Genomic DNA, 26,898 nt, shown 5'->3' on the forward strand with positions numbered 1-26,898 from the left:
CTGGAAGGTGCTCAGATACCAGGGTGATGGGTCACTGTATAAAACAGACAGATGGCTGGATAGAAAGACAGATATGTATGGGGATGGAGCATGGATCATTTAACCCAAAACTTCTCCAACCCACAGCCCTCCCCAAACACCTGGGGTGGAAACGGTCTTTGTTGCATCCCCAGAAGGTCACTTGGTGCTGGTGGAGGGGGACCAGGGACAGGGAAGAGCACTCTAGGTTGGGGTGCCCTGGTGGAGAATGCCCTGCCAGCAGCCCCCCGCCACTTCCTAGTCAAGGGGCCCCAGTCCGAGCGCCTCCCCCTACAACCCGGCCAGAGATCCCAGAGAACCCTCCTTGGAGGGCTGCAGTCGGGGGTGCACCGAGAGTCACAGCCCTTCTGCGGGCTCCCCGCTGGGATGAGGGTTCCCCCAGGTGCCTGCTAGTGGCGCAGGAGTCCTGCAGCCCTTGCACCGGCGGGTCTCTCCCGGAATGTGGGGCGGCGGCTCCCCCCAGGCAAAGGCTGCCATCTGCCCGACTCCCCGCTGCGGGATGTGAGCGCCCCCGAGCGGCGGAGACCGGACAGCCCCACTGCGCAAGAGCAGGAGAGAGTGCGGGGGGCTGGCCCCAGTACGCCCAAGGCAGCCCCCGGCCATGGCACCAGCCGGCCCCGCCCGGCTGCTGGGGCAGGGGAGGCTGCTGCCGCCGCGGGCCTGGCTCCCCGGCCCGAGCCAGTCACATGGTGCCTGATCTCCCTGCCCAGCGCGGCCGGTCGCGCTTCCTGGGCCGGGCAGGAAGCAGCATGGAGCTCGGCCGCGGCTGCTGAGCGAGGCGGCATCGGATCAGCCTCTGCGCGCGGGGCCCCGCAGCGGCTGCCCGGATGGCTGCTCAGGTACCAGCCGCAGCGCGGCCCCTGCCCCGAGACAGGACGCGGAGCTCCGCAGCCTTTCCATAGCCCCGTGCCCCCGCGCCTCCCAAACGGTGCTGCTCCATGCACCCCCCCTCTAGCACCGAGCCGTTCTCCAACAGCTCCCTTCTGTAGCTCTGAGCCCCACACCATGCACCCTCCCTAGAGCTCTGAGCCCCATAGCCCCAACAGCGCTGCGCCGGGCATTCCCCTATCTGGCAGCAAACCCTGTGCCCTGCCTAGAGAGCTGAGTCGTGCACTGAGGAGGAGAGGAGAGGGCCCCTCCCTATAGTGCTGATCCCTGCTTATTACCTGTGATCATTAAACACCCCAGGGCGCTGGACACTTGGCCCTGCTTTCCCAGGAGACCCTGGCCCATGCACACCTCCTCCATGCCGTGTAGGGTGCTGGCTGCTCCCCCTCCCCAGAGCCGGGTGCACAGAGAGAGAGGATGTGGTGTGTGGGCAAGCGAGCCAGTTTGGGAGGACTCTATGTCTCCTGGGAAGAGTCTGTTTACACCTGCACCTCTCTGTGCAGGGCTCTTCAGTGGAGGCCATGGACCAGCGGCTCCAGCAGGCCCAGAGGTTCAAAGAAGATGGGAACCGGTGCTACAAGGAGGGGCGCTTCAGGGATGCCGTGAGCCGCTACCACCGGGCACTGCTGCAGTTGCGAGGGTTGGACCCCAGTGTACCCTCTCCCCTGCAGGCCTTCGGGCGCGAGCAGCCGCCAGTGACGCCTGAGCAGGAGAGGGCACTGCACGGCACCCAGACTGACTGCTACAACAACCTGGCTGGTGAGGGAGGGGGTGGGGGCAGCTGCCTACTTGTGACATCACCACTGTGTCCCCCAGGGGTGTCCTAGCTCCCCACACCCTGCTTCTTCGTGACACCCTGCCATGCACCCTTCCCCCACTATGCCCTGCTTGTGGGCTCCTTCATCCTCTGGTTGGCACTGCCACCATCCGCCCCCCCCGCCCTCCATGGGCTATTCGGCCCCCGGGGTACCACAGTCACCGCCATCTCCCTCCACCTCATGAGCCCCTTGAGCCCTGGATCTGCCACCACCATTTCCATCTGTGCGTGCCAGTCTCATGGTAGTGATGCCACTGTGCTGTTACAGCAGTGACCCTCCCTGCCCCCTTGCACCGTCTCACTGGTGCTGTTCCTCCCACCCCCCCAGCCTGCTTGCTCCACATGGAGCCAGTGAACTACGAGCGGGTGAAGGAGTACAGCCTCAAGGTGCTGGAGAGGCAGCCTGAGAATCCCAAGGCCCTGTACCGTGCCGGCGTGGCTGCCTACCACCTCCGGGACTACGACCAGGCCCGGCACTATCTCATGGCGGCCTCGTGCAGCCAGCCCCGAGGTGAGAGCTGGGGCAGGATTGCTCATGGAGCAGGGGGGATTAGGAGTCACCCTTGATTGGGAAGAATCAGGGCCTTGTCTCCACGCAGCAGGGGAGTTGTCCTGTTGCACCCCATCGCTAGAGGGTGACCCCAAGCCGAAGGGCAGTGGCAGCAGGAGCAGCAGGACGGCTGCCCAGTTACAATAGCACTGGTGGCAGACACCTCTCGGGGGCAGGCAGCAGAGACATTTCTTGGGGGCAGGGGACAGCTATCCGTCTGCAGTAGCGTGGGCAGCAGGTAAATATCTGGGGGTGAGAGGAGGGTAGTGGTGATATCTCTGGGTGGGCGGGGAGGACAGGGGCAGGGAGCAGCTCTTCAGCTGCATGGGCATTAGCAGCAGGTGCATGGCTTTGTGCTGGCGGAGGATGCTGGGGTAGGGAGTGCTGGGAGCTAGATCAGGGCACAGGAGGAGGCTGAGTTAACGCTTCAACCCAGGGGAGGGGATGAGTTTGGCCGTTCAGCTCACACCGTGTCCTGTCCTGTCTTTCCCCTTGGCTCCATGGAGACGCCAACGTCAAGCGGTACCTGCAGCTGACAGAGTCCCAGCTCACCACCTACCACCAGAAGGAGAAGCAACTCTACATGGGGATGTTCAGCTAGCGAAATCATGGCTCCCCCCACCAGATACCACCAGGGCCACATGGATGCACCCCCCTTTCCTGGACAGACTGCCAGGCCACAGGGACACTCCCACTGACATAACACCAGGGTAATGGGAACATGTCTGGCTTTCCATTGAGGTCACTTGGGACCTGGGTTGCTAGAGAGGAAACCCGAGGCTGGTGGCTAGGACCTGCTTGGACTGCTCCCTTTCCTCTTGTCTGCGGAGCAGTGTCCTCTGTTGTTCCCAAGGGCCTGGACATTCCCAGAGTCACAACTGCACAGGCTCAACCACCCCATGGTTGTGGTGCCAGAGACAGGAAGTGTGGGCTGGATCATTAGCTTTGTCACCACACTGGCCCTCTTCATAAAGTGACCTGTCTCCCTGCACTGTGTGTGTGTGTCTGTCCCTTCCCTGCCTGGCCTCTTCTTCACATGGAGCACTTGGGGAGCAGGGGGCTGTTTCAGGGAAGTTAACCCCCTGCTCTGCTGCTATTGGTCTCCTCATTTCCATAGTGATTGGAGCTGGGTCATTTCCATCCTAAGGCCTCTGAGCTGAGTCTGGCATCCTGAGCCACATGACCTCGCCCCACCTGGCCCTCTCTGGCCCTTACAAACAAGTAATTTCCACTCTCCTCACCCTGTCTGCAGCCAGCTGCCTGCAGCACTGGGGTTCCTGCAGTGACTGCATGCTTTACGTTGGGCTTCACCTGCACGCTGCAGAGGGGACTGGATTAGACTGGGACTGTGCAGGGAGGTGGCTTATCCCATGGACAGGGCACATACTGCACTGGTGCCTGCACTATGACCCTCGCTGCACACCCCTGAGGCCCCAACAACAGCTGTTCAGATAGAAATGAGGGGTGGGGGCAGCTGCATTTCAGTTCTGACATTTTGGCTGCTCATATCAGAGCTGGGCCTGGAGCCCATGTCTGGCTCATTCCAAGCAGCCAGGTGGGAGATCCGCTCGGGGGTGGGGCTCATGTCTCCTTTCCCAAGGGCTCGGTTTTGTCAGGTCCTGCAGCAAGTCTGACTCCTCCTCCCCCAGCCCTCCCATCCTAGCAAACATCCTTCATTCCTGCCATCCACACGCCCTGGCTCCTCCCTGCTGCTTAAGCAAACCCCTAGGCTGCCGACAGCTGGGAAATGGGGCTGTTGATTCTTCTTAGCTCCCGGCTTGCTCTTGTCCCTCCTCCCCCTGCAATGTGCAAACACCAAGTCACCATCAAACTGCTGGTGCTGCCCCAGCTTCTCAGCTCCAGGGCCCAGGCTAAACAGTACTAAGGTGAGGCCAGTGCATGGGGCTGCTGCATCCCAGAGGGTGACCCCCAACCACCTCTGTCCCGAGAGCTGGGCTCAGCCTCCTGCACTGGTGTGCATGGTGCAGCAGCGTGAACAAAGCCCCTCCGCCTGGCCTGCTGGAGTCAGCCCCAGAGGGTGGAGGGGCAGGAGGGAAGAGCCAGGGATCCACTGAAGGTAGGAAGTGCAGGTTTCTCAGGTGACAAGCTGATCCAACCCAGCCAGGAGCAGGGACCTGCCCCACCACCTCTTGCCTTGGCATCTGCCCCAGAGAGATAAGAGCACTGGGGTGTGAGGCTGTGACTGGGGTCATGGCCAGGTAACGTGACGCCAGGGCCCCAGGCTCCCAGGGGCTAGATAATGCTGTGGGATTGCCTGACAAAGATGGCTAGGGTATACAGGAAGATTTTTTTGTTTTTGTTTTGTTTTTAAACAAGGCCTGGGTCAGGATTAGGGGACAGGAGCGGGGTTATGAGCTGGGGTGGGAACGGGGGCAGAATGGGTCCAAGGTCCCCGGCTGCCAAGTTACCGGGGTGCGATGCCTCTCGACCAGGGTTTGGGGCCGAGGGGATGGGTCCTCACTGACACCAGGCACGGTGATGCAGCGGGTGCATCACCTGCAGCCACGGCGTCAGGCATGGTGGAATCTTCAGCAGGGCCTCCTTCCGGAGGGGAGGGCAACCGCTCTGTCTGGGAGGGTGTGCCCACAGGCTCAGGGTCCGGCTGCACAGCATCAGCCGTCGCCCCAAGGGGCTCGGTGGCCAAGACTGGGGTGCCATCCACAGCCAGGCAGATGGCTTGGGTCAGGGGCGCCCCGAGGACCAGAGCAGGGCTGGCAGCCTGGGATATGGGGGAGGAAGGAGAAGGGGGTGGCGGGACTAAGCCGCCACCCAGATCGAGGCCCTCTGGCAGGGGGTCATTGCAGCTGGGCCAGGAGTCTCATTATAAACTACGCCACAGGGGTACAGAGTCCCAGGCCAGCTGGGCCCATTGATCTGCCAGGCTTGTGGGCCACAGCTGAGGAGGGCTCCCAGGGGGCCTGTCTGCACAGAGTGTGACACCAGCAAAGGAAGACTGGTTCACTTGAACAGCTGCAGAGCCCCATGTGGACACTCCAGTTTCAGTGCAGCTGAAGCAGATTAGGAGCTGCTAAGAGCACTCCATCCAGGGTCTTGCTGCAGTTTAATTCAACCAGTTTGTGTGTAGCCGAGGCCTCTGCATTGTAGCTCAGCCATTGCACAGCCCAGTCCCTGCATTCATTGTGCTCAGTCTGCCCTGGCCAAATCCAAGCCTGGGACGTTCCTAGCTCCCTCCCTGAGAAGGTAAGCAACTCTCCTGCCCTTGCTGGCTGTGCCACTGTGAAGCAGGTGCCATGGCTTGTGCCAGGGCCAAGTTCTCTCCGTTCTCTGTGTGGTGTGCAGAACAGGACAAGCCTCATGCAGGAGAAATAAACAACTGACTGGAGAAGTGGATGCCTCTTTCCAGCATCCTGCAGCCCTATGAAATGGGGGAGAAGGTATTGCAGCTGTAGCAGAGCCCAGCAGGTCATTACACAATCTTTCAGAAAGGCCATGCTCCTCCCCTCTATATGCCCAACAAGCTGCCTGGCTGTGGCCTTGGGGAGTCTGATCCCAGAATGCTGCATCCAGTTTTGAGATGCATATTTTAAGCAGGGCCCTGGCCAGCATGCAGGGAAGAGCACAGACCCTATCTGAGGGTGGGAGAACTACCTAATAACCCAGAGAAACTGACGGAGCTTGTTCTGTTTCATAAAGAGACAGGTGACTTGATTAAGGGCCACATTTTCCCCAGGGAGGGTGATTTACCATTGGAACAACTCCCAAGGAGGGGGTGGATTCCCCCATCTCCTGAGGTTTCCAAACTCTCAGGCAGCCTGTGTGGAAGATGCTTTAGTCAAACCCCAGAGGTATTGGATTCAATGCAGGGGGAACTGAGTGAATTGCTCTAGCTGGTGCCTCATGCCTGATGATCCAGTTGTCCACTGTGGCCTTAAACAGTCTGTGACTCTACCTCATGCAGTAATGGGGCCAACCCTTTACTATCCCCCTTGCTTATTCCCTTTTCTCCAAGAGCAACAGCCAACCCCTCCCCAAGCAGGGGATGTACAGGTGAGAGGTTCAGGGAGAGCAGCACTACTGTTGGTGGGTCTTTCTCCTCCCACTCCTAGGCCCAGAGAATTAATGCACAAGCTGACAGGGCACCAGCAGGAGTGATGGAAGCAAGGGCCAGGAAGGCCAAGCCACGGGGTGCAAGGAGCCTGTGAGAAAGCAGTGGAAGGTCTCTCCTGTGCAGGCCAGCCCCTGGGCCCATGCACCTGGTAAGCCTCACGTGATGCACAGGCTGAGGCTAATGAATTTCACCTAGAGAAGCACCTTTCAGCTGGGGTTTTCTCCCAGCTCCAGGGACAAGTCCTGGGCTCTGAGGGGGAGTTATTAGCATGGAGGCAGCTGGCATGGGGTTAATACAAGCAGCATCTGACCAGCAGCAGTAGCATGAAACAGAGCAGGGGGTCCAGTTCACAGCCCCCAGCTGCAATTACGCAGGTGCTGCCTCGACTTACCCTAAGGGCAGCATTTAGAATAAGTCCTCCCAAGAACAGGAAGGATCCTCTCCCCCTGGTAAGCTGGGGGCATCAAGGTAGGGAATGCATAGGGATTTTGCCAGCAGCCAACTGGGTTGCACCCCCAGCCAAGGCTAAGGGCACAGCAACTAATGAAAAGCAGGGCTTGGCTCTAACAGCCAGGGAAGGGTTGCATGTGAGCACCCATGCTCATAAAACAGCCTATGCATGGAGAGAGAGAGTGCCCACTGCCTTCCTGGCCAGCATTGAAACACTGAAGTGGGGCGCTGCAGGGGGGAGTGGGGCGCTGCCCTTCCCAAGCCAGCAGACCCCCCCAGGTCTAAAACACCCTCCAAATCCTTAACGTTCAATTTTTATTTTTTTCCACTTAGAATTGACACCAGCAATGAGCTCCTTGGTGCAGCCAGAGCCAGGCAGCTCTGCCCACACAGAGCGCCTAGCCGCCGCAGCTAGTCAGACAGCAGCACCCAGACATACCTAGGTTATGGGAGATGCAGGGGGCCCGTGGTACCTGTTGAACATTTGATTTCAAGCCCAGACACAGTCCCTAGATAGAAGTTGGGGGGCCATTTCAAGCTCCCTGCCTCTCAGGGAGAGGGCTGCTCTGGCTTGCCCATGCTGTAGGGAGAGGGTGCCCCTGTGCCAGCCTTGTCAGTGCAGTTCTGCCAGCGTTGGGGCAGGGGGCTGATTCTAAATCCCCTTCCCAAGTTGTCGGCGATCGGGGTGGGTGAAGCACCAGGCCCTGCCAATTCCAGTCAGTTGTCTACCACAGAGAAGAGACATGAATAGGGGACGGTGAAGGGGGAGGAGGCAGGCAGAGCTTGCAGTCCCAGTAAATGGGGTCCCATCCCCCTGAAAGGATGGGGCTAGGTGGTGGTTTTGCCACATGGCTTTCGGGAGCAGCCTGCAGCTAGAGGAAGTCACTTGGAGGCTCCGCTGGCCTTGGGAGCCAGAGGCCTGAGGGAACGGCTCACCATCCTCTTCAGCTCCTTGAAGGAGCGGGTCCTGTGTAGTTTGTAGCTGGCCACAGCCAGGTTGCTGGAATCCAGTGTGGCAGAGGCATGAAGCGGGCGGGCCCCAGGTGGCCCCAGCTGCCGCAGTCGCCAATCCCCATTCAGGCTGACAGCATCCACCTCACTGAGGCTGGAGGCACTGCTGCCCTCAGCCCGCTGTGGCTGCAGCTCCAGCTGGCTGCCATCAGGGAAGCAGGAGTCTGTGGAGAAGGCCAGCTGGCGGCTTGGTGGGGGGAAGGGCTCAGCTTTCGGCCTCCCCAGAGCCTGGCTGGAGATCTCCAGGACGGATGCCCACTTGTGTCTGCCTGGGGGCTCCAGGCAGTGCTGGGAGCTGCAGCGATACACAGGCCTCGGCGTGCGGACGTTCATCTCTGAGCTGCAGCGGCTGCCCCCCTCTGCCCGGAGAGCTGGCCTGCGCCGGAGGCTGATCCTGCGAAGCAGCTCCCGCGGGCTGAGCCAGCTGCGCTCCGCACCTTCGCCTGCCTTCACCAACTCCCGCGAGGCATGCTTACCCTTGTAGAGCCGCTCCCGCTCAGTGCCAGGGGTCTTCCTGGAGGAGGCCTTGACCCTGACCACATGGGGATGACAGGACGAGGCCTCAGCCCAGCCGGCTCCCTCCGGCTGCTCCCGGCACAGCGAGAGCTGCTCCAGGAGCAACCCCACTGAGCGTTCGCTGGATCCCACAGAGGAGGCGGTGGAGCCCCGGCCCCCTGGGCCGTCCAGCGCCTGGGAGCTGTCAGGCCCCTCTGGAGAGCGGAGGTGGGAGCAGGTAGAAATGCGCCTGCGGATTTTCCAGCCAGGGAGCGGCCCAGCTGCCAGTGGGGAGCCGCAGACCGATGACATGGATTGGCTCTTCTGGTGCCCTGCCAGGTAGCTAGGCTCCGTGCGACTAGCTGCTGACCGACACCTGTACCTCAACACCAGCTTGGCGATGTAACGGTCCAGCTGGGCCCGGCGCTGCTCCTCTGAGGGGGCTGGCCCACTCTGGGGAGAGCCCTCCTGCACAGTGGGGATGGCTGCCCACTCGCTGAGGTCCTCCTGGGATGGGCCCCGGGACAGGCCGCTGGTAAAGAGTGGACTTTGCAAGGCCACGGCATGCAGTGGGCTGGGGTAGTGATAGATCTCGCTGGTGCTGCGGGACACCAGGTCACACTTGTACCGCAGGAGCTGCAAGCTCTGAGGGAACGCTGGCGAAAGCTCACCCAGGCTCAGCAAGAACTCCAGGTCCCCTGTGGAGAGAGTAGAGAGCAGGCATCCTGGATCAGAGACAGGCTCTGGCCTGGCAGGGGAAACCAGGTGCTTGGGCCAGTATTCCCTGCATGACATGGGGCTTGGCTGTACCAAACTGGACCCAGTATCTTGACTAAGTAGTGACCTAGGGGCTAGGTGCCCACGGGCACTGGCAGGGATCCCGGCAAAAACGCGAGTTCAGAGGAGAGCTAGGAGAACAAATCAAGGGCTGGAAACCTGCCTCTGAGACCAGGGCCTTGTCCCCACTAGGAGGGGTCAGCTGGTACCGATATACAGGCATAGCTACCCCAGCAATCCCTCTTAGTGGCGGTGCAGCTTAAACCAGTTTCCCCAGCAAAATCAGCTCCCCCAGAAAGAGGCCGTTTTAGCTGGTATAACTGTGTCTACACTAGGGCTTTTGCCAGCACAGCTGTCAGAGAGAAGGGTGGAAAAAAAAAAATCCCCCACTCAACATAGCTGTGCCAGCAAAAGCTCAAACATAGCTGCAGTTTTGACACCCAAAAAGGCCTTTTGCCAGTAGAGCTGCATGTGCTCGGTGGGGCTGGAATAAACTATGCTGGCACAAGAGCCGTTTTGCCAGTCTAAGCTGCAGCCATGCTCAGAGTGTTTTGCTGGTGTAGTACACAAGGATAGCCTATGGGGATAGCTACACCAGCAACGTGCTCCCAGCACAGACCTGTCCTCAGATCAGATGGAAAGCACATTGTTAAAAGGGAGAGTGATTAGCCATTTAACAGACTCAGGGAGATGGTTGATTCCCCATCACAAGGGAGAGTGGGGCACGGGGTTGGGGGTCTGTAAATCGAGCCCAGGATTCTAAGGCCTTGTTCACTGTAGCCACCCTGGTGTAGTGAAAGCATAGAGCCTCCTTTCCCCAGTGGGGATGTGGTTACACGGACCTGGTCTAGCTGTTCCTGTATAGGAAGTGGAATAAACTCTCCTGGGGTATGGCACCTTTATGCTGGTATAATTGCAGCCACACTGGGGCGAACTACACTGGTTAGGGGGTGGGATTCTAGTGCAAACCAGGCCTTGAAGGCATGCTCTAGCTCAGCCATGAATGGTAAGCTACATACAGGAGTCCCTGGGCCAGGTTGTCCAGCCTGGCCCATCAGAATGGACTTTCCTGGTCTTGAGATCTGTGACAACTCAGAGCAATGCTCCTGGAGTATCTGTGAGGCAGTGGGGAGCAGGCTGGCCCCACTTCTGCCTGGGATGCGGAAATCAGAGAACAGACAGTATGGGACAGTCCTGCACTGACCCTGCCGTGGGTCTGGGGGCATCAATGGCACCTGGCAGGGTGTCCAGAGCCCCTGTGGAAATAGGTAAGTTGGAATCAGTCAGCTCCCCCCTGCCAGGTTCAGGGTCATGCCCCAACCCTGTTGCTCCCCGGATCCTACTGGCTGACAGCAGGGCTCCACATCCTGAGCTGGCCGTTTCCTGCTTACCTGTTGAGACTGGTCTCCTGGCAGCGGCATGGGGGCTTCTGGGAGCATTGGGTACTATTACCCGCTGCAGCCGGAGGTCGAGAAGCCGGACAGTGGTCTCGTCAGTGGAGTGCGGCCGTGAACAGCCACTGTCCCGTAGGCCTGGGAGGTAGGAGAGGGAACCAACGCTGCAATGTGAGCCCCCTGGGCACTCGCTGTGCATGGATGTGGAGGAGTCGGACAGGGAGCCCATCTCGCTGGTCTCGTAGAACCCTGGGGCAAGAGGAAAGGTTCACTGCAGGGGACCGGTCGTCCTTATCTCTCCCCCAACTCCCTCAACCCCTAACGAGATGAGTCTCTCCTCCCCCTGAGTCCCCAACTAACAAGTCCCAGGGACTCTGGGTTGTGGAAGATGATCCTGACAGGATACATGGCCCAGCTCGGAGCCTCTGCCTGCATCACACACCACCCAGGACGAGCAGGCCTTGGTGCCTTATTGCTCCTGGTTGCCAGGGCCCAAATCCCGGCTGGACATACCCGAGCTGGGCCTGGAGTCGGCCTCTGAGGTCTCTGGTGCAGTGAAGTTAGGCTCTGCCTGTGCCCTAGGCCTCTTGGGGAGCAGCAGATGCTCGCTGGATCCAGCAGTTCTCAATGCCAGGCTTGTTGCTGGCGTTCTGCTGTCCCTGTTCCCGGCCTGGCATCCCACGTCAATGCTCTCGGAGGAGCAGTAGGAGACACACGGCTTCTCAGGGATGCCCAGCAGGTCCTCAGACTTGCTCCGGTCCAGCTTAGCTGCGGGCAGCGGTTCCTTAGCCCCCAGGCTGCCCCATCCCTGCTGTGGCAGAAGCATGAACAGGGTTAGTCAGAGATGCCAGCAGCCACCAAACCCACCAGCCACCCGGGGCCCTGGCATCCAGGGCCAGACCCAGCCCTGGGTCTCTGCAAGGAGCTGGGCAGAACACACCCCCAACTACGACTGGGCCTCCTCCATGGCACTGGATACTGCACAGGCCCCCAACTCTGCCCCAGACTCCCTCCTCCCGGCCTGCTGGGCACTGAATAGAACCCGCTACCTGAGCAAGATCACACAGAGAACCCTCCCTCATTGAGGGGGCTCCCTCCAATCACTGTTCTGGGCACCACAGTGTCCCCCGGATACCTTCTGAGATCAGGACCCCCCGTCACTGCTGAGGACCCTCCCTCCCCTCTGGAGAGCAGGCCCCTTTCCTCCTTTGTGCTGGCACTGCACTCCAGTAAGCTCTGGTCCACATGGAGTTGCACAGGTTGAACTCAGGCGATGCGGTACCGATTGCTGCTGCAGGCGTGGCCTCCCATTGATTCAAACCTGGCTCAGCGCAGTGTCACTGCTGGAGGCTGAAGGGACAGAACCAGTTTCCTGCCTCTGCACACACGTGCGGGGCCAGTTTAGCCCGATCGGGTTTTAAACCAATTCTAAGCTGCAGCTTGTGTGGCATGTCTAGGCTCCAATGCCCCAATGAGCCAAAAACCCTGCCCTGCACCAAAGAGCAGCCACCCAAGGGAGAAGGGATATGTCCACTGCTGAGTGAGCTCTGCAAAGATACTGTTGGCACTTCCCAGGCTCAGAGCACCCTAACCATTAGCCCCCAAAGCTCCCAGGGGTGTCAGGTAGCATCAGTTCCCCTTACATCGACAGACAAGAGACAGAACCTGCTCCGGGTGGCACAGATCAAGCAGCAGTGCTGAGAAGGGAACCCAGGAGTCCTGCACACAGCTGTGCGCTCAACCCACTAGGCAAGACTTCCTCCACCTATCCAGATGTTCCCCCGGCAGCAGCTTCACATAGCTCTAGCTGGGAAACAGCTTGGAGGCACCTCCAATGGATGGGAGGCTAAGGGAGGGCAAGTTGCTCCCAATCTCCCCCCAGGTGTGAGGGTGGTGTACAGCTTGGCCGCTGCACCCCCCCAGCACAGAGTGTCTTAGCCCAGCCCCTCCCCCACATATCATTGCTCTCTCCCAGCTGTACGGGACTTGGCGGGCAGGGGCCTCCCTGCCCACCCCAGGAACTGGGAAGCAGCAGCAGCCACAGCCAGGTGAGGAGTTCAGGAGGCCAAGGGATGATGCACCTTGACCCCAGGCTGGTGATTAGAAGTACTGATAAGATCACAACCTTCCCCAGCTCCCTGCACTTTACCTCAACCTCTCCTCCATCCCCCTTCCTCCATGGGCCGGGGAGGGAGCTGTCTCTGTCATTCTTACCCCAGAGATGTTTGCAGATCTGTACCCTGGCTGACGTGGAGCTGGGGGGCCCCGTGGCTTCCCCCCAAGAGGTGGGGCTGGCTTAGGTTTTATTGGACTCTGGGGTTCAAGAGGGTAAAAAAACAGTGAGGTAATACGGTGGTGGTCGGGGGAAATCACAGTGGAAAACAGATGCTGCTCCCTCCAACTCACCCCAGCCCAGGGCCCCAGACACACCCAAGCCTTGCCCCACGGGCCCCAGCACCAGCCACGGTGACTTGTTCCATTAGGAAGCATGCTCTGTAGCATCATCCCTACTGTCCCACATGCCTGGCCTCTCCTGCAAGGCCTAGAGTCAGAGGTGGGGATGGGAAGGGGACTGGGACTTCCCCCAAGCCCCACTAACAGCCAGGCTAGGGTGAGGAAGAGGGGGGAGGGCCCCAGAGCCAAGCTGGCGGCAGGAGTGAAACATGAGCCCGGAGGCCCCTTTCCGCCTTTGAGCTCAGCTCCATCCCTCCTAGGCCAGGCAGCTGTTGCCTTTGTGTAAGCCCCCCTGCCTCCATCTTACCTACTGAAGCAGAGAGACACACGCTCCACACAGGCAGAGCGGCGGGTGCATGTACAAGATTTCAAGGTTCGGGGGGAGGGGGGGTGCGCAGGCAGGGGCTTGCTGGGGTGCCCAGGGTGTGCATGGGGGGTCCACACATGCACCATTCACCTTGGAGAACAGCCAGACCACACTGATATTTCTGCCACCTGCCCCTGACTCAATGCCTCCACCCAACCCATTTGGTTATTCAAAGCCCCTGCTGGCCTTAAGCCAGGCTGGTCCTGAAAGCCAGATCTGGCCTCACTGCTATCCCTGGGAGGGGGCAGGTCACAGGCTCCCAACTGTTCAGACACCCTCTTTCCCCCAGCACAAGCACAGCTGTGTGCATTACTGTGCATGAGCAGGCATGCACCAGCCGGGCTGCCCTGGGGCAGCTCCCCTGATTTCCCCTCCCTCTGCATGCCAGATGTGCAGGGCAGGGATGGAGTGAGCAGCCTGCTGCCTGTCCCAGGGTTAGTTTACACTGGAGCTGGCTAGTCAGCGTTTCCCCCATTTCTTGTTAGGAGAAGACTCCGGTTCTGCTATTTGCTCTTGAACGACACCAGGAAGGGGATGGAGAAACTGGCACTGTCCACGCCAGCGCAGAGCTGGGCTGGGAGGACAGCCAGACAGGAAGCAAGTGAGCACTGTAAACAACAGGTGGTTTGTTTCCTCTAATACACACAGGGCCTGACCAGCCAACGCCCACCTCCCTGCAAGCCAAATCCACAGAGACCAACCTGCCAAGGCCAGGTCAGCAGCCTAGGTCTGAATCCCGCTCCCTGCAGCTCAGCTCCCAGCCTCAGGACAAGCAGAGTCAGAAGAGATGCCAAGAATTCCCCTGAAGCCCCACAAGCTCCCCCATCCTGGGGCTTTGACTGTACAAAGGAGGGTATATCCATTCCAAACAAAGCAGGCTGAGAAACGCAAACAGCGCAGCCCCAGGATGGCAGAGCACACACCACCCCTTAGTTACGTCCTGTGGCACAGGGCAGATGAGGGAGGCACAGAATGCTGCCTCCTATCTGATAAGAGACAAGATGGGTGAGGTAATATCTTCTATTGGACCAACTTCTACTGAGGAGAGAGACATGCTTTCAAGCTACACTGAGCTATCCCTCGGGTCTGGGAAACGTACCCAGGTCTGGTCTGCATTTCAGAGCTAGGTTGAGGCAAGGCAGCTTATGTCAGCCTAACTATGGAAGTGTCTATACTTAAATTTCACTCCCGCCAATGTAACTGCCCCGCTACGCCAAATTAATAACTCCACCTCTACGAGTGGCATAGAGTTACGGTTGATGTAGTCGGTCGACGCTGTGTCAGCGTAGACACTGTGCTGCTCAGCTGCCCGATGCTCACAGTATAATCGATACAAGCGCTCCTGGGGAGAACATTCACCACAGACACAAGGCGCAAAGTGTAGACACACACAAGCCAAGTAATTACTTGTGGTAGCTCTATAATTCTGTAGTGTAGACATGGCCTCAGGCTAAATACAAGACCGAATAGATTGTTTAGCATAAGTCGTTAACAGGCCACTTCAACTTGAATGGTGCCTTGAAATATGTAACTACTTATGCTAAACAATCTGCTCCACCTTGTACTTAGCAGTGACACTCTGAGTATGTTTCCCAGACCTGAAGAAGAGCTCTGTGTGAGCTCAAAAGCTTGTCTCTCTCACCAAGAGAAGTTGGTCCAATAAAAGATATTACCTCCCCCACCTTGTCTCTCAAATATCCTAGGACTGATATGATTACAACACTGCATACATCCTATATGATGAGACAGTCTAAGAGGGATAATGGATTCTCTTTCCCTTCCTCTCCTAAGCTGCTGAGCAGCATTGCAATGTGCTGACACCAGACGTGGCCGCATTCAAGCAGTGGCTAAGGAGAATTTATAAGAAACAACTCACAAAAGAGGCTGTCCAGCATCAGGCTATGAACTTACCAACTCCTCCACATGCCAGAGAGCTGCTACACAAACTTTATGCACAAAAAGGAGGAAGTGGAATTGGGAGGGGGGCAAACACAAACCAGAATTAGAAGACAGGTAGAGACTTCAGTCTAAGGCAAGTTGGAAGAGACTGGGGCTGTTTAGTTCAGATAAGAGACATCACAGAGTTACACAAAATAGTAACTGGCATAGAGACAGCAGACTGGGGACTCCATTCACCCCCACAGTTGATGCAGGAACAAAGAGACATTGAGTGAAATTAAAGAGGCAATACATTGAACAAAGAAAGGAAACAAGCACTGAATTAGCCTGTGGAACGCACTCCCACAAGACATAACTGGGGACAAGAGCATAGCAGGATTCACAAAAGGGCTGGACACATCTGTGGATAAAGGGAACATGCCCAGGTATGTCAGACAGGAGAAGAGGCTATAAGGGATGCAGACTCCCCAGCCTCAGGGCACAACCCAGCCCCTAAGGGAGCAGGGGTTTTCTCATGGGCAGGACATAGTCCTCCACACTGGAGTTTCTTGTGCCTCCCTTAAGCCATCTGAGCCACTCGCAGAGGCAGGGCGTAGGGCTGGAGAGGCGCACCTTGGGTTCAGGCTGGCAGCCCCCAGGACTATTCCACAGACTGAAACACATTGCATTTGGGGAGCTTTCCTGGCTTCTTTGCTGCAAAAGGAATTTTTTTCTCTAACTGGAGCAAACACTACTCCAGGGCAGAGTCCTGGGGAAGCCACCCTGCTCAAAGCCCTGGAGCCCTCCAGCTCCCTGACTTGTATCCTGGCCCTCCAGGAATCCCCTGGACCCTAACCCTGCAACCAACCTCCCCATGGTCACAGCAGGCATTGCCCCTTCCCTTCCAGCATACCCCTTTGCCCCCTCCCACTCATGCCCCAACCCCCATATCATACCTCCAGTCCTGGACCATCACACCGCCAATCACACCATAGTTACACCAACCATAGCTTCCCTGCCTGCACTCCTACTCCAGCTCCCATGTTCCTCCCCCAAACTCCACTCCTAACCCAGAGCCATCCCCATCCCCCCAGCTTTCCATAGCCCGGTATCCCACACCCTCCCTCTGCCCCCATCCCATACACCTAGCTCAAGTTCCCCTACCCCAGCCCCCATGCTCCCCTCCCTTGGCCCCCTGTACTCCCCCTCCCACCCCCACCCCACATAACCAGCCCAACAGAGTTTAAGGCCAGATCATGTAATCTCCTGCATATCACACAGGCCACCAGCACCACCCCACCCATCACACTAAAGGCAACCATCCCTCCCCTGGCCCATGCATTCCCCCCACCCCGCTCTCACCTGTCGCTCCCCCCCTTGGATAGCCCCCGCCGGCTCCCGGACGCCCAGGGCGCTCTCCACGGTTCCCTTCTGCGTCTCTCTCAGCAGCTCGAGCTCCAGGATCCCGGCCAGGCTGGCCTGTAGCCGCTCCCCGAACCGCACTCGGTCGCTCCCGGACCAGAGGGAGGGGGGCACAGCTCTGCGGGCCATGAGGATCGCTGGGGCAAGCGGCACCGCTCAGCGGGGTGGGGATGGGGACGCAGCTCCTGGGGAGGTACATACGCCGGGGGCAGGAGAACGATAGAACTGAGGCAGTGTATGCACCAGGGGCAGGATCGACTGGGCGAGGAAGGAAGTGCATGCAGCCAGGACTCACCGGGTACAGCAGCTGCAGAGGGAAGTGTGCACCCCAAGCAAGGACCAGGATGCCAAGAGGGGGGTAAATTGCATGCACGGGGGCAGGATGGGTGGGAAAGTAAATTACATCCACCGGCAGCAGGGGTGCTGGTAAATCGCATGCAGCGGGAGCAGGCTAAGAGGAGGATAAGTTGCACGCACTATGGGGGAAGCTGGACGCACAGAGTCAGCCCCCAGAAGCCGCCACCGGCTCCAGTTGTCTCTTGCCAGGGACTTTCAGCACACACAGCAGCTCAAACAAAGGGGCTGGTTTTGAAAGAGTCACGTGGGGGCGGGGCCAAAGGCCCCGGGCTCCTGATTGGGTCCGACCCGGGCAAAACATTTCGTAGAGCGAAGTTAAGATCAGGGGCAGTAGACGGTAAATATCCCCTCGTCCCCCCACCCCGTGCACCAGGGGGGTAAAAACCCATTGGACCCACCCGAAAATGCACTATGGGGCAAATACCCCCAGACACAACCCGAGGGGTAAAATAATCCCACTGCACCCCCCAGAATACAGCCTGGGGGGACAGGCCCCCATTACCCCATGGGAGGGGTGAAATGCCACCCAGATCTCAAGAGGGGCCAATGTCCCCAAATCCTTCCCCCAGTGAGGAGCGGATTCTCCCCCAAATATAGCCGCAGCTCCCCTGGGGGCAGGTCACTGCCCCATGCCCCGGACCAGCGACACCTCCCATACCACCCGCGGGCCCGGCCCCCACCTTGGAGGGGTCGGTGCCTGGGCTTGTTTGTCCATTCTCGCTCCCCCTATTCCACCCCGGGGCCCAGCCATCAGCCATGTCATGCGGGCTCCTGCTTGGCGGCTCTTAACGGAGCCAGGCGAAGGGATTCAATAACCATGAGGCCTAATTCCCCTCTGCCCGCTGGACGTGCACTGGGTGTCGGGGGTGGGGGCACCACAGGGGGCAGGGGCAACTAATAGACCCCCCTCTGTATCCCCCATCCAGGGGCCCCTCTGCCCCCCAGCACAGGGGGCATTTAACAGACCCCTCTTCCATTCCTCTACCACAGAGAGCAGGGGGAATTAACAGCCTCCTCTCTATCCCCAATCCATGGGGGGCAGGGGCAATTAACAAGGCCCGTCGGCCCCTCTGTCTCCCCATAATAGAGGACAGGGGCAATTAACAACCGCTTCCATCCCCATTATGGGGGAGGTACAATTAACAGACCCTCCCTTCTCTTAGTCCGAGCAGAAGCAAAATCAGCCCATAGAGAAGAAAAACCCTTCGCCCGCCTCAGTGTCTTGCTCCCCACCCGGAGCCGGGCGCCCCCAGTCCCGTCAGGGCCCGAGCGCTCCCCAGCAGCAGGGCCCTGGCCCGAGGGCGGGGCAGAGTTGCCGGGGGATCCTGCTGCAGCTGGGGCGGCGCAAGCGGCGCTATTTAAAGGGCTCCGGGGGCAGGCGAGCCCCGCTCAGTGTCCTGTAGGATGCTGCCAGTTACCGGCAACCGGGAGCCCCGCGCTCCCTTCAAGCAGCGGAAATGCTTCGGTGAGAGGGGAGCCCTGGGCGGGTCCCTGCAGAGAGAGCCCGGTGAACTCGAGGGCAGGGCGTCCCCTGCAGGGAAGCCCCTGGGCGGACTTCGGGGTGCCCTGCCCTCTTCCCCTCTGTGGGCTCTAAGCAGAGAGCCCCCCGACCAGGGGCTGAACAAGGGGGCTGGAGCTCCCCCTGCAGCTGGGGTGCGGAGAGCACTGCTCCGGGCTGGCTGCCCCTCGCTGGGGAGGCCCGGATGGCTCCTCTGAGTATCCAGAGCTCTGTGGGCGCGGCCCGCGCGGGGTCTCCCCCCATTTCCCTCGGGCTCCGGGGGGCTCTGCTGGGGAAGCCCTGGCTCGGCCCCTCTGGCTGTGACCCTCCTTCCCGGATCCGCTTCTCATTCCAGCTACCAGGAAACGTGAAGTGTCCGCGGTCCGCTCTAAATTCCCCAGCAAACTCCCGGTGAGTGGGCGGGGCGGCCGCTTGGCGGGAGGAGGTGGGACGTGGGGGGGCGCTCAGCGTGTACCCCGGGGCCAAGGACACTAGCCACTCCGTGGGGAATGGGCCCTCACCTCTTCTCCCCACCTCCGCAGGGGCAGGGAAGGGGAAGGGGCTATGCCTATCTCAGCAGCGTCGTCTCTGGGAGGGGTGCTGCCTTCTTCCCTTTCCCACGTGTCTGTTTTCCAGGTGATCCTGGAGCGGTACCCCAAGGAGAAGGTGCTGCCAGCTTTGGATAGGACCAAGTTCCTGGTCCCCCAGGAGCTGACCATGGGGCAGTTTGTGACCATTATCCGGTAAGAGAAGAGGAGGGGTGTGATTGGAAGCGGGGGTCTGTCTTGGTATTGTACCCCCGGTGTCTGTGTCCCAGGTACTGCTGGATCCTGCTGCCCTCTCTTGCCTGAGACAACAAAGGGGGGTGCTGTGACCTGGGCAGTCATTAGCCCTCTTAGGATGCCCCTGGCTGTGTTTCAGGGTGCCATACAGCTTTGGGAGAGGTGCTACCAAAGGCTAATACAGAGACTGCAGCTCTGTGAACAGCCCCTTGTTCCAGGGTGCCCTGGGGAAGGGACCCCTGGTCTCCATTGGCTGCTGTTGTGGGTTAGATGCAGGGGTGGCTGTGAGCAAGTGCGATCAATGCCCAGGTAGTGCAGTTCCCCCTGGGCTAGGCAGGCAGTGGGTGCTCTCAGGGGAGACCAGTCAGTGCTTTCCCTTCTTAACCTCAGATGGGACTCAGCTCTCTTGCCTTCTTGCTTCCCCAGGAACAGGATGTCCCTCAGCTCCACCCAGTCGTTCTACTTGCTGGTGGATGGTAGCCGGAGCCTGGTCAGCATGTCACTCACCATGGCTGAAGTGTATACACTGAACCAAGATGAGGATGGGTTCCTCTACATGACCTACGCCTCCCAGGAGATGTTTGGCTAGGGCTGCTGGTTGCCTCGGACTCCTGCTTCTCTGAAAGGAGCCATCATTGCCCATTCTAATGTTGCTGCTTAGTAAATGGTGTCATCCCACCCCCTCCAGTCAGAGTAGGAATGACATTCCTGCCTGGTCAGTGGGGCATCTACCCTGGTGTGCTGAGACACCAAGGAACCTGCCCATTTCCTCCCTTCCCCAAGTGGGTGCCTGAATAGACTTGTTCCAAAGGGAAAGATCTGACTTCAGAGTGAGCGCGCCTTTAGCCCAGAGCAGATGCCTTTACCCTGCGGTGCCCGTGGGATGGTCCTTTCTGTGTTGTGGGGATAGTCACACCCACCAGCCTCTTGCACTGGTGTCAGTGTGATTCACCCTACTGTGAGACCAATAGGACCCCACTGCTTAAGAGTGGTGTTGGAGGACACTGCTTGGTGCTGGCTCCAAGCTCCTGCTGCACCACCTGGGGCTGGTAAAGGCCATCCTGTTCCCTCTGACCTTGGGAAAGAGCTCACATGGTGGTGGTTAACTTTTGGAAGAAGTAATCTTCCAGCAATTTTCCTAGCCCCAATGCTGACCACTGGAGACCCTTGTCCTCCCAGAGCAGGGGTGAACCTCCTCCTCAAGGGCAGCCCTAGCTGTGGGGTAGACTGGCTCTCTTGTAAGGGAGGTTGAGTTGTGCAGGGTTACCTTCCCTCCTGCACATGGAATAAGCACCGTCTGGCCTTTAGGCTGCATGTGTCTTCCCTTTAGAAGCACACCCTGTAGCCACCAGTTAACCCTGTTAAATATGTTTCTGTAAATGCTTGTCTGTGTGAAATGGGACTGCAGTTGCTGAGACTAATGGCTGCACTGGGAGGGCACTGAGAACCCCCTGCCAGGTGCAAGCAGCTCATGATGCTACCAGTCAGTAGAGAGAGGCCTCAGGGGAGCGCACCAGTTACAGCTATATTTAGAGCACATGGTCCCTTGGGCCTGTTAACTTTGTACAAATAACCCACTATCCTGGGTGGGGGGGTTCTGTGCTGTGGTGACCCTGTCCTGGACCCACAACTGCTTAGCAGGCCCCAGTCTGAGGGTTGTTTAGCTGGTGCTGTGTGCTTTCCTCTCCAGTGCTGCTGGGTTAGTAAAAGCTCCTGGAGGCCCTGCTGGAAGCCTGTCTTCATTTCAGACAGATCATAGGCTGCTTTCTTCTTCCGGTGGCTGTCCCTGATTCAGAAGCGGGCAAAGGAAAGCGAGGTTAGAAAGGCCTGTGTTACCGAAGCACCCAAGGCTTCTAATGGTGTAGAGCAGGAGGGGGCTGAGATAGCAGCTAGTATTTTTCCTGCTCCCTACAACATGTGTGAACATACTAGGGCATCTCCTTCCATTGCTGCTGGGAAGATTGATTTATTGGAGGGAGGGGAAGCATCTGTTCTCATGTTCTGGGAACATGCCTGAGGAGGCTAGAGCATCCACTAAATAGGCAGTTCCTGCTCTGCAGGCATAAGCCTTGCAGTCCTGTACCCTCCTCTGGAGTCCCAGTCTTTTGAGCCCAGGGACTCCTGCACCAGACCGATGTGAAGAGGGACTTGGAACTGCGTGTGAGAATTTTTCCTCCTTACGGAGTTGAGGGCAATAGGAAAACTTTCTTCCCAATTCTCACTTTCCTACCAATTAATTCTCATCTGGGTGGGAGTTCTGCCCCGAGCACAAAGCACCTTGGAGGCCCCCTTTCCACGGCACAAGGGTGATATTCCTGTGCTTCTTCTGGAGCCTGGCTAAGGCAGGTAGGTGCACAGCAGTTTGAAGCTGGAAATCCCATCAGAAGGGGGCTTTGGGGGTCTCCCCTCTGGAGTTGGCCAGAAGCTTGGATTTGTCTCCTCCCTATGCCCAACTGACCCATACACACCCAGCCCCACCTCATTCTTCTCCTGCTCATGCCATTCTTAGCAGGGTTGAGTAAACTGGGGGATCTCACCTCACTCAGCCCTTGTGAGTGGGACTTGGTGCTGTTCACCTCTAAGGCCCTGCTCTCACCCCACTCCAGACTGACGGTGGCTAAATGACCATATCATCACCCCACCAAGGGGATTGCCTCAGGCCAACTGCCTGTGTAATAATGGTAGGAGCCATAAAGACTGAACTCTCTCCTCCACGGTAGGAGTGAGTCATGCAGGTTGCACTGCTGCAGCCTGTCCTGTGGATAAATGGACTTATTTGTTGGACTGAGCCAGAGAGGCTAGAGCTGCAGCGAAGCTGATCCCTCTAATAACACCAAAACATGCTGGAGAGAAGAGACTACAGCACACAGTGGAAGCACTTGGTGCTAGTTTTACTATTGAACTTTTGTCCTTGGCAGCGACCCCAACTCCCGGTTTTGAACAGAAATGAGTCCTAGAAGCACTTTCGCTCTGGGCTTTATATTTAGACAATCAAATGATGATGAGTTGGATAAAAGGTGGCTGCTCTGGGCTATTGGGTTTGGTAAGTGAAGGAGAGGGGCTGATATGAGGACAGTTTAACAGCACAGCAGCTTGTGGAGTCTGTCCCTCCCCCTGGAGTGAGCAGGAACCCTGCTGCATTCACTGCTGGGGCAGTGTGTAGGGACAAAGATGTAGTGATTGACAGAGGCAACCTGAGCTTAAAGAGCAGCTGGCTAGAGCCATGGGGTGGTCTGGAGCAGCATTTGGGCTCCCAACTGCCATGACACTAAAAACAACGGGAGTCAGAAACTCTTGGCCTGGACCCCTAGGAGGGTTTTCGCTTTAGGTGTTTCCTACCAATCTGCCCTTGCACCCAAAGGCTCCACAGTAAGCAGCACAGACAAGACTGGTATAAACCATCCCATGCAAATAACCCTACCTTTCACCTTTTTGTCCCTTCCTGGGTGGTTTGCAGAAGGGCTAGTTGGCCCTAAAGCCCATAGCTGCTGGGAACTTATCCTCTGGGATGTTGGGCTACTCCCCCCATTCCCTGGGAGCTCATTCTGGGGGGCTGGAAGGGCCACCCCCAGTGGTGGGAAACCATTTTCTAAAACTCACTTTATATCCTCTTGAAAAGAGAGCCATGATTTGCTTAAAAATAAAACCCTAAAAACAGGGAGCCTCTGTCTAAAGGGGATTAAAATGAATGAGAGTAACCTTCAAGGAGAGGGTGTCTGGCATAAGTAGCCCTGCCAAGATTAAAAACAACCAAGAGAAGGGGCAGCACTGGGAGTGGAGGGTGGGGGAAGTGAAGGTTGTGTCTGCTCAAACTTACTCTGAAGCAATCACTCTAAACCCCGCTCTGTGCAGAGCTCCTGCCCAGGGTAATAACCCCTGATAGTCAGATGCTGTCCTGGGCCTGAACTCCCAGCTGCTGTGACCCATTCTGAGCATAAATATATGTGAAAGTATTCCCTGGTTAGAGTTTAAATTATCCTGATCAATGCAGCTGTCTCCAAACTATTTACAAAGCTGGCAGCAGTCCAATGGGGAAACGCCAGTGTAGTGTGCCCAGCACAGGTCTACCCTGTATAAGAAATGACAGCAACTCCTTCTGGCAGGCAGAGAGGTGGTACATGTGGCTTGGGCAGGAAGACGACTGATCAAGAGCACGAACCAGAGCAGCTGCTGGTTTGGAGTGAGGCCCCTTTGCTCTGTGCCTATGGTTGCTGTGGCTCCTGATTAGAGTTCAAAGTTCCCTGCTAGCATCCGGGGGGGGCCTCACCACACCCCCAACCCGTCTCTACAGGAGAGAATCCAAAGGCTTCCCCTGTACTGCTGAGGAGCGTCCGGCTTGTCCTATATCCCTGGGTGGGGCAGATGTGGGTTCACTACGAGGGGTTCTCCACGTCCTGTTTACAGCGCTTGGCTGCCAGGTCTTCATTGTGGGCCTTGCGGATGTGCCTGTACAGGTCCCCAGACTGGGTGTAACTGCGCATGCAGTAGCGACATTCATAGGGGCGCTCGCGTGTGTGCACAGTGGCATGGCGCCGCAGCGTGTAGGAGCAGGAGAAGGTCTTGCCACATGTCTTGCAGGTGGGGACGTCCTCAGTGAAGATACCAAAGTTGGGGTGTGCCTCGTACTCTGGCAGGTACATCTGCTCATGCAGCGGTGGTGTCACCATGTTGGAGTAGCCCTGTCCACCCGGCACTGGGATCATGTGGTAGGGGAGATGCTCCTGTGGAAGAAAGCCACCCTCTGATGACACCTCCTCAATGCCACTGGGCTCCTCAAAGCCATCGGGGTGGCGGTTGCAGCCCCCAGCAGGCCCCACCTCCACTGTGGGCCTCTGGAAGATGCTCTCCATCCTCATTTCCAAGCTCCGCCTCTCCAGCTGCTCCACTGTGTCTGGCTCCTCGTCAGAGATCACAATGGCTTCCACCTTCACTTTGATGGGGCCCCTGTCTAGCTCCTTGGAGTAGAAGCCATCTAAGCTGCCCACCCGGGGCTCCACGGCTAAGTTCTCAGAGATGGTTTCCAGGCCGGATGGTGCCTCTGCCACGTTGCCCGGAGGAAAGTAGCTGTGGGAGATGGTTTCAGTGGAGCTGCTGGGGCTAGACAGAGAAACATCTGCAGTGGCTGGGGGAAGAGGCCTACCCAAGACAGGGCCACGGGGGGAGTCGCCCTCCATGCCCGGCTGTGTAGTATCTGCCATATCCCCAGTTGGTGCTAGAGGCTGCTGGGGGCCTGCTTTCTCCAAGAGGTTATTCTTCCACTCCTCCTTCTTGTTCTTTCCTGCTTCACACAGATGCACAGGTGGTGGCAGGACCTCAGGGCTTTGCAGCTGGCACTTGGAGGTGCTGGGCAGGAACTCAGAGCTGGCTGGGGAGTCCTCCTCCTTCTTAGTGCTGTCAGCCTCTGCCAGTGCCCGTGCCTGCAGCTTCTTCTTGCAGACCTTGACAATGTCATTCATGTGCAGGTAGCTTGCAGCAGCCAGCACATCCTCCACTGGAGTGTCGTTGAAGGCCAGCATGCCCTGGTACATGAACTCCAGCAGCAGCCCAAAGGCTGGTGCTGTGACAATCTCGTTGTTGATACAGACCAGGTCCCGCTTGTCCAGCCGCTCCTTGTAGAACATGTGGAAGAAGGTGCTGCAGGAGGCCAGCACAGCCCTGTGTGCTAGGAACTGGGTGTTGCCCACCATGATGGTGCAGTCGCAAAGAAAGCCCTGGTGTCGCTGCTCTCGCAAGCTCTGCAACAAGTGCTTACTGTGGTCAGGGAACTCCATGCTGAAGGGTGGTTAGGAGGATGGAGCAGCAGTTGGCATAGCCTTGACCCCTGGGAGTTGGGGGGAGAGACAGAATCAGAGTTACCTTGGAGATGGAGGGGCTGAGGAAACATCCCCTCCCCACCAGACTGCCCCATAATGGGTCCCAGTCCCTCATGCTTCATTATTTGTCCCCTTGCTGCCTCAGCCTGAGCTCTGATCTCTCTTGGGCTTGACTGGGGCCCCACTTGCCCTGCATCTTTCATTATCTGCCCCCAGTCCACCCCCATCCCTTCCCACTTCAGCCTTCCCCACTGTGGGCCCTCACACCTCATGTTGAGCCTCTCTATCTCCCCCCCACCCACCCACCCACTGCAAAGAGCCCTATCCAGAATCTCCTCTTTCTGTGGGCCACTGTATCCAGAAGCCCCTGCTCCCATCATCCCCCTACAAAGACCCCCCCCAGGTTAGGGCTGAAAGCTGGTGACCCCCATTATTCCCCAGCATTGGCTGTTGCCTAGGGCAGGCATCCCCCATTCTAGCATGGGAGGCATATGTTAACATGGCCCTGTGTTACCTTCCCCTATGTGACCCAGAGATGGGAGAGGAGCCTGCAAGGGGGTGAACCTGGGAGGGGAGACTGCTGGCAGAGGGGTCCCATCTCTAGGGATGGGGCCTGAATGGGGACAGGGAAGCCTGGGCAGGGAGGAGGTGGTTGCCCCCCACATTACAGCCCAAACTAGGTGATGGGTACTTGGGGATCCCAGCAGAGGGAGGTCAGGCCAGGGCTGCTGGTGGGGGGAGATAGGAAGGGGGCTGATTGGGGGGTACCAGGGGTGGGAGGAGCCAAGCTCAGGGAGATCCTGGTTTAGGGGGCTAGGGCTCCTGTCTCAGTTCAGGGGAGCTGGGCTGGCAGGTCCCGGTGCGGGGGGACGGGGCCGGTTCTGGTCCTGCGTGAGGGGAGCAGGGCCGGGGGGGGTCCCGGTGCGGGGGGGAGGGGGCCGGTTCTGGTCCTGCGTGAGGGGAGCGGGGCCGGGGGAATCCCGGTGTGGGGGGAGGGGGCCGGTTCTGGTCCTGCGTGAGGGGAGCGGGGCCGGGGGGGGTGTCCCGGTGTGGGGGGAGGAGGCCGGTTCTGGTCCTGCATGAGGGCAGCGGGGCCGGGGGAGTCCCGGTGTGGGGGGAGGAGGCCGGTTCTGGTCCTGCATGAGGGCAGCGGGGCCGGGGGAGTCCCGGTGTGGGGGGAGGAGGCCGGTTCTGGTCCTGCGTGAGGGCAGCGGGGCCGGGGGAGTCCCGGTGTGGGGGGAGGAGGCCGGTTCTGGTCCTGCATGAGGGCAGCGGGGCCGGGGGAGTCCCGGTGCGGGGGGAGGGGGCCGGTTCTGGTCCTGTGTGAGGGGAGCGTGGCCGGATGGTCCGGGGGAGAGGGGGCCGGTTCTGGTCCTGCGTGAGGGGAGCGGGGCTGGGGGGTCCCGGTGCGGGGAGAGGCGAGGGCGGCTAATCCCGGCTCATGGGGTTCTTTGCCCCCTAGTCCCCCCATCCCCACTCACCACAAAGCCGCGGCCTGAAGGGATCCACCTACTCCCGCCCCCTGCTGCCTGCGCTTGCCACTTCTCTAACCTCTGCTGCTTGATTGGCTCGGGATCACTGTCACTTCCCGGTTCCCCCCGAAGATTGGATACCGGCCGCTGTCATTCAATCCCCATTCCCGTCGATTAGTTTGAAGCGCCCGTCACTCAACTCGACTCATCCATTGATTGGTTTAGTTTACTCTCTGCTCGCTGACTGGCCGTAGAAATGTATTCCTCAGCCCTCAAGCCATCTCAACGGGCACTGGTCAGACCCGCTTCCTCTCTCTGATTGGTCAACGCCTGGTGTCACTCCA

General features: G+C 58.6%; 4 protein-coding genes across 4 annotated transcripts; 2 read left to right on the forward strand and 2 right to left on the reverse strand.

Moving 5' to 3' along the window:
* Positions 1-698: 698 nt before the first annotated feature.
* Positions 699-3,240, forward strand: TTC9C (tetratricopeptide repeat domain 9C). Its single transcript, XM_074959812.1, has 4 exons — positions 699-878; positions 1,431-1,686; positions 2,073-2,255; positions 2,801-3,240. The coding sequence occupies exons 1-4, from the start codon at positions 867-869 to the stop codon at positions 2,893-2,895; spliced, it is 546 nt and encodes a 181-aa protein (XP_074815913.1). The 5' UTR covers positions 699-866; the 3' UTR covers positions 2,896-3,240.
* A 3,923-nt stretch (positions 3,241-7,163) lies between these two features.
* Positions 7,164-16,761, reverse strand: LOC141991306 (uncharacterized). The gene is made up of 6 exons (XM_074959616.1): positions 16,573-16,761; positions 14,570-14,674; positions 14,034-14,210; positions 11,025-11,322; positions 10,509-10,760; positions 7,164-9,038 (listed from the first exon to the last, which is right to left on the reverse strand). The coding sequence occupies exons 1-6, from the start codon at positions 16,759-16,761 to the stop codon at positions 7,717-7,719; spliced, it is 2,343 nt and encodes a 780-aa protein (XP_074815717.1). The 3' UTR covers positions 7,164-7,716.
* A 1,556-nt stretch (positions 16,762-18,317) lies between these two features.
* On the forward strand, positions 18,318-21,221 carry LOC141991492 (microtubule-associated protein 1 light chain 3 gamma-like). The gene is made up of 4 exons (XM_074959813.1): positions 18,318-18,454; positions 18,843-18,898; positions 19,124-19,230; positions 19,696-21,221. Exons 1-4 carry the CDS (start codon positions 18,394-18,396, stop codon positions 19,856-19,858), a joined length of 387 nt encoding a protein of 128 aa, XP_074815914.1. The 5' UTR covers positions 18,318-18,393; the 3' UTR covers positions 19,859-21,221.
* A 939-nt stretch (positions 21,222-22,160) lies between these two features.
* ZBTB3 (zinc finger and BTB domain containing 3) lies at positions 22,161-26,627 on the reverse strand. Its single transcript, XM_074959814.1, has 2 exons — positions 26,564-26,627; positions 22,161-25,090 (listed from the first exon to the last, which is right to left on the reverse strand). The coding sequence occupies exon 2, from the start codon at positions 25,038-25,040 to the stop codon at positions 23,643-23,645; it is 1,398 nt and encodes a 465-aa protein (XP_074815915.1). The 5' UTR covers positions 25,041-25,090; positions 26,564-26,627; the 3' UTR covers positions 22,161-23,642.
* Positions 26,628-26,898: the final 271 nt, after the last annotated feature.

The sequence above is a fragment of the Natator depressus genome, chromosome 7, assembly GCF_965152275.1.
Source record: "Natator depressus isolate rNatDep1 chromosome 7, rNatDep2.hap1, whole genome shotgun sequence".
In the NCBI taxonomy this organism is placed as follows: Eukaryota; Metazoa; Chordata; order Testudines; family Cheloniidae; genus Natator; species Natator depressus.

Excerpts from the sequence above, each read along its gene's own strand:
- ZBTB3 (XM_074959814.1), bottom strand. The coding sequence starts at position 25,040 with ATGGAGTTCCCTGACCACAGTAAGCACTTGTTGCAGAGCTTGCGAGAG.
- LOC141991306 (XM_074959616.1), bottom strand. The coding sequence starts at position 16,761 with ATGGCCCGCAGAGCTGTGCCCCCCTCCCTCTGGTCCGGGAGCGACCGA. Across the intron at positions 14,675-16,572 it reads TCCAAGGGGGGGAGCGACAG|GAGCGCTTGTATCGATTATA; the intron begins GTGAGAGCGGGG and ends TGTTCTCCCCAG. Across the intron at positions 9,039-10,508 it reads CAGGAGACCAGTCTCAACAG|GGGACCTGGAGTTCTTGCTG; the intron begins GTAAGCAGGAAA and ends CTCTCTCCACAG.
- LOC141991492 (XM_074959813.1), top strand. The coding sequence starts at position 18,394 with ATGCTGCCAGTTACCGGCAACCGGGAGCCCCGCGCTCCCTTCAAGCAG. Across the intron at positions 18,455-18,842 it reads CAAGCAGCGGAAATGCTTCG|CTACCAGGAAACGTGAAGTG; the intron begins GTGAGAGGGGAG and ends TTCTCATTCCAG. Across the intron at positions 18,899-19,123 it reads AATTCCCCAGCAAACTCCCG|GTGATCCTGGAGCGGTACCC; the intron begins GTGAGTGGGCGG and ends TCTGTTTTCCAG.
- TTC9C (XM_074959812.1), top strand. Across the intron at positions 1,687-2,072 it reads CTGCTACAACAACCTGGCTG|CCTGCTTGCTCCACATGGAG; the intron begins GTGAGGGAGGGG and ends CCACCCCCCCAG. Across the intron at positions 2,256-2,800 it reads CTCGTGCAGCCAGCCCCGAG|ACGCCAACGTCAAGCGGTAC; the intron begins GTGAGAGCTGGG and ends GGCTCCATGGAG.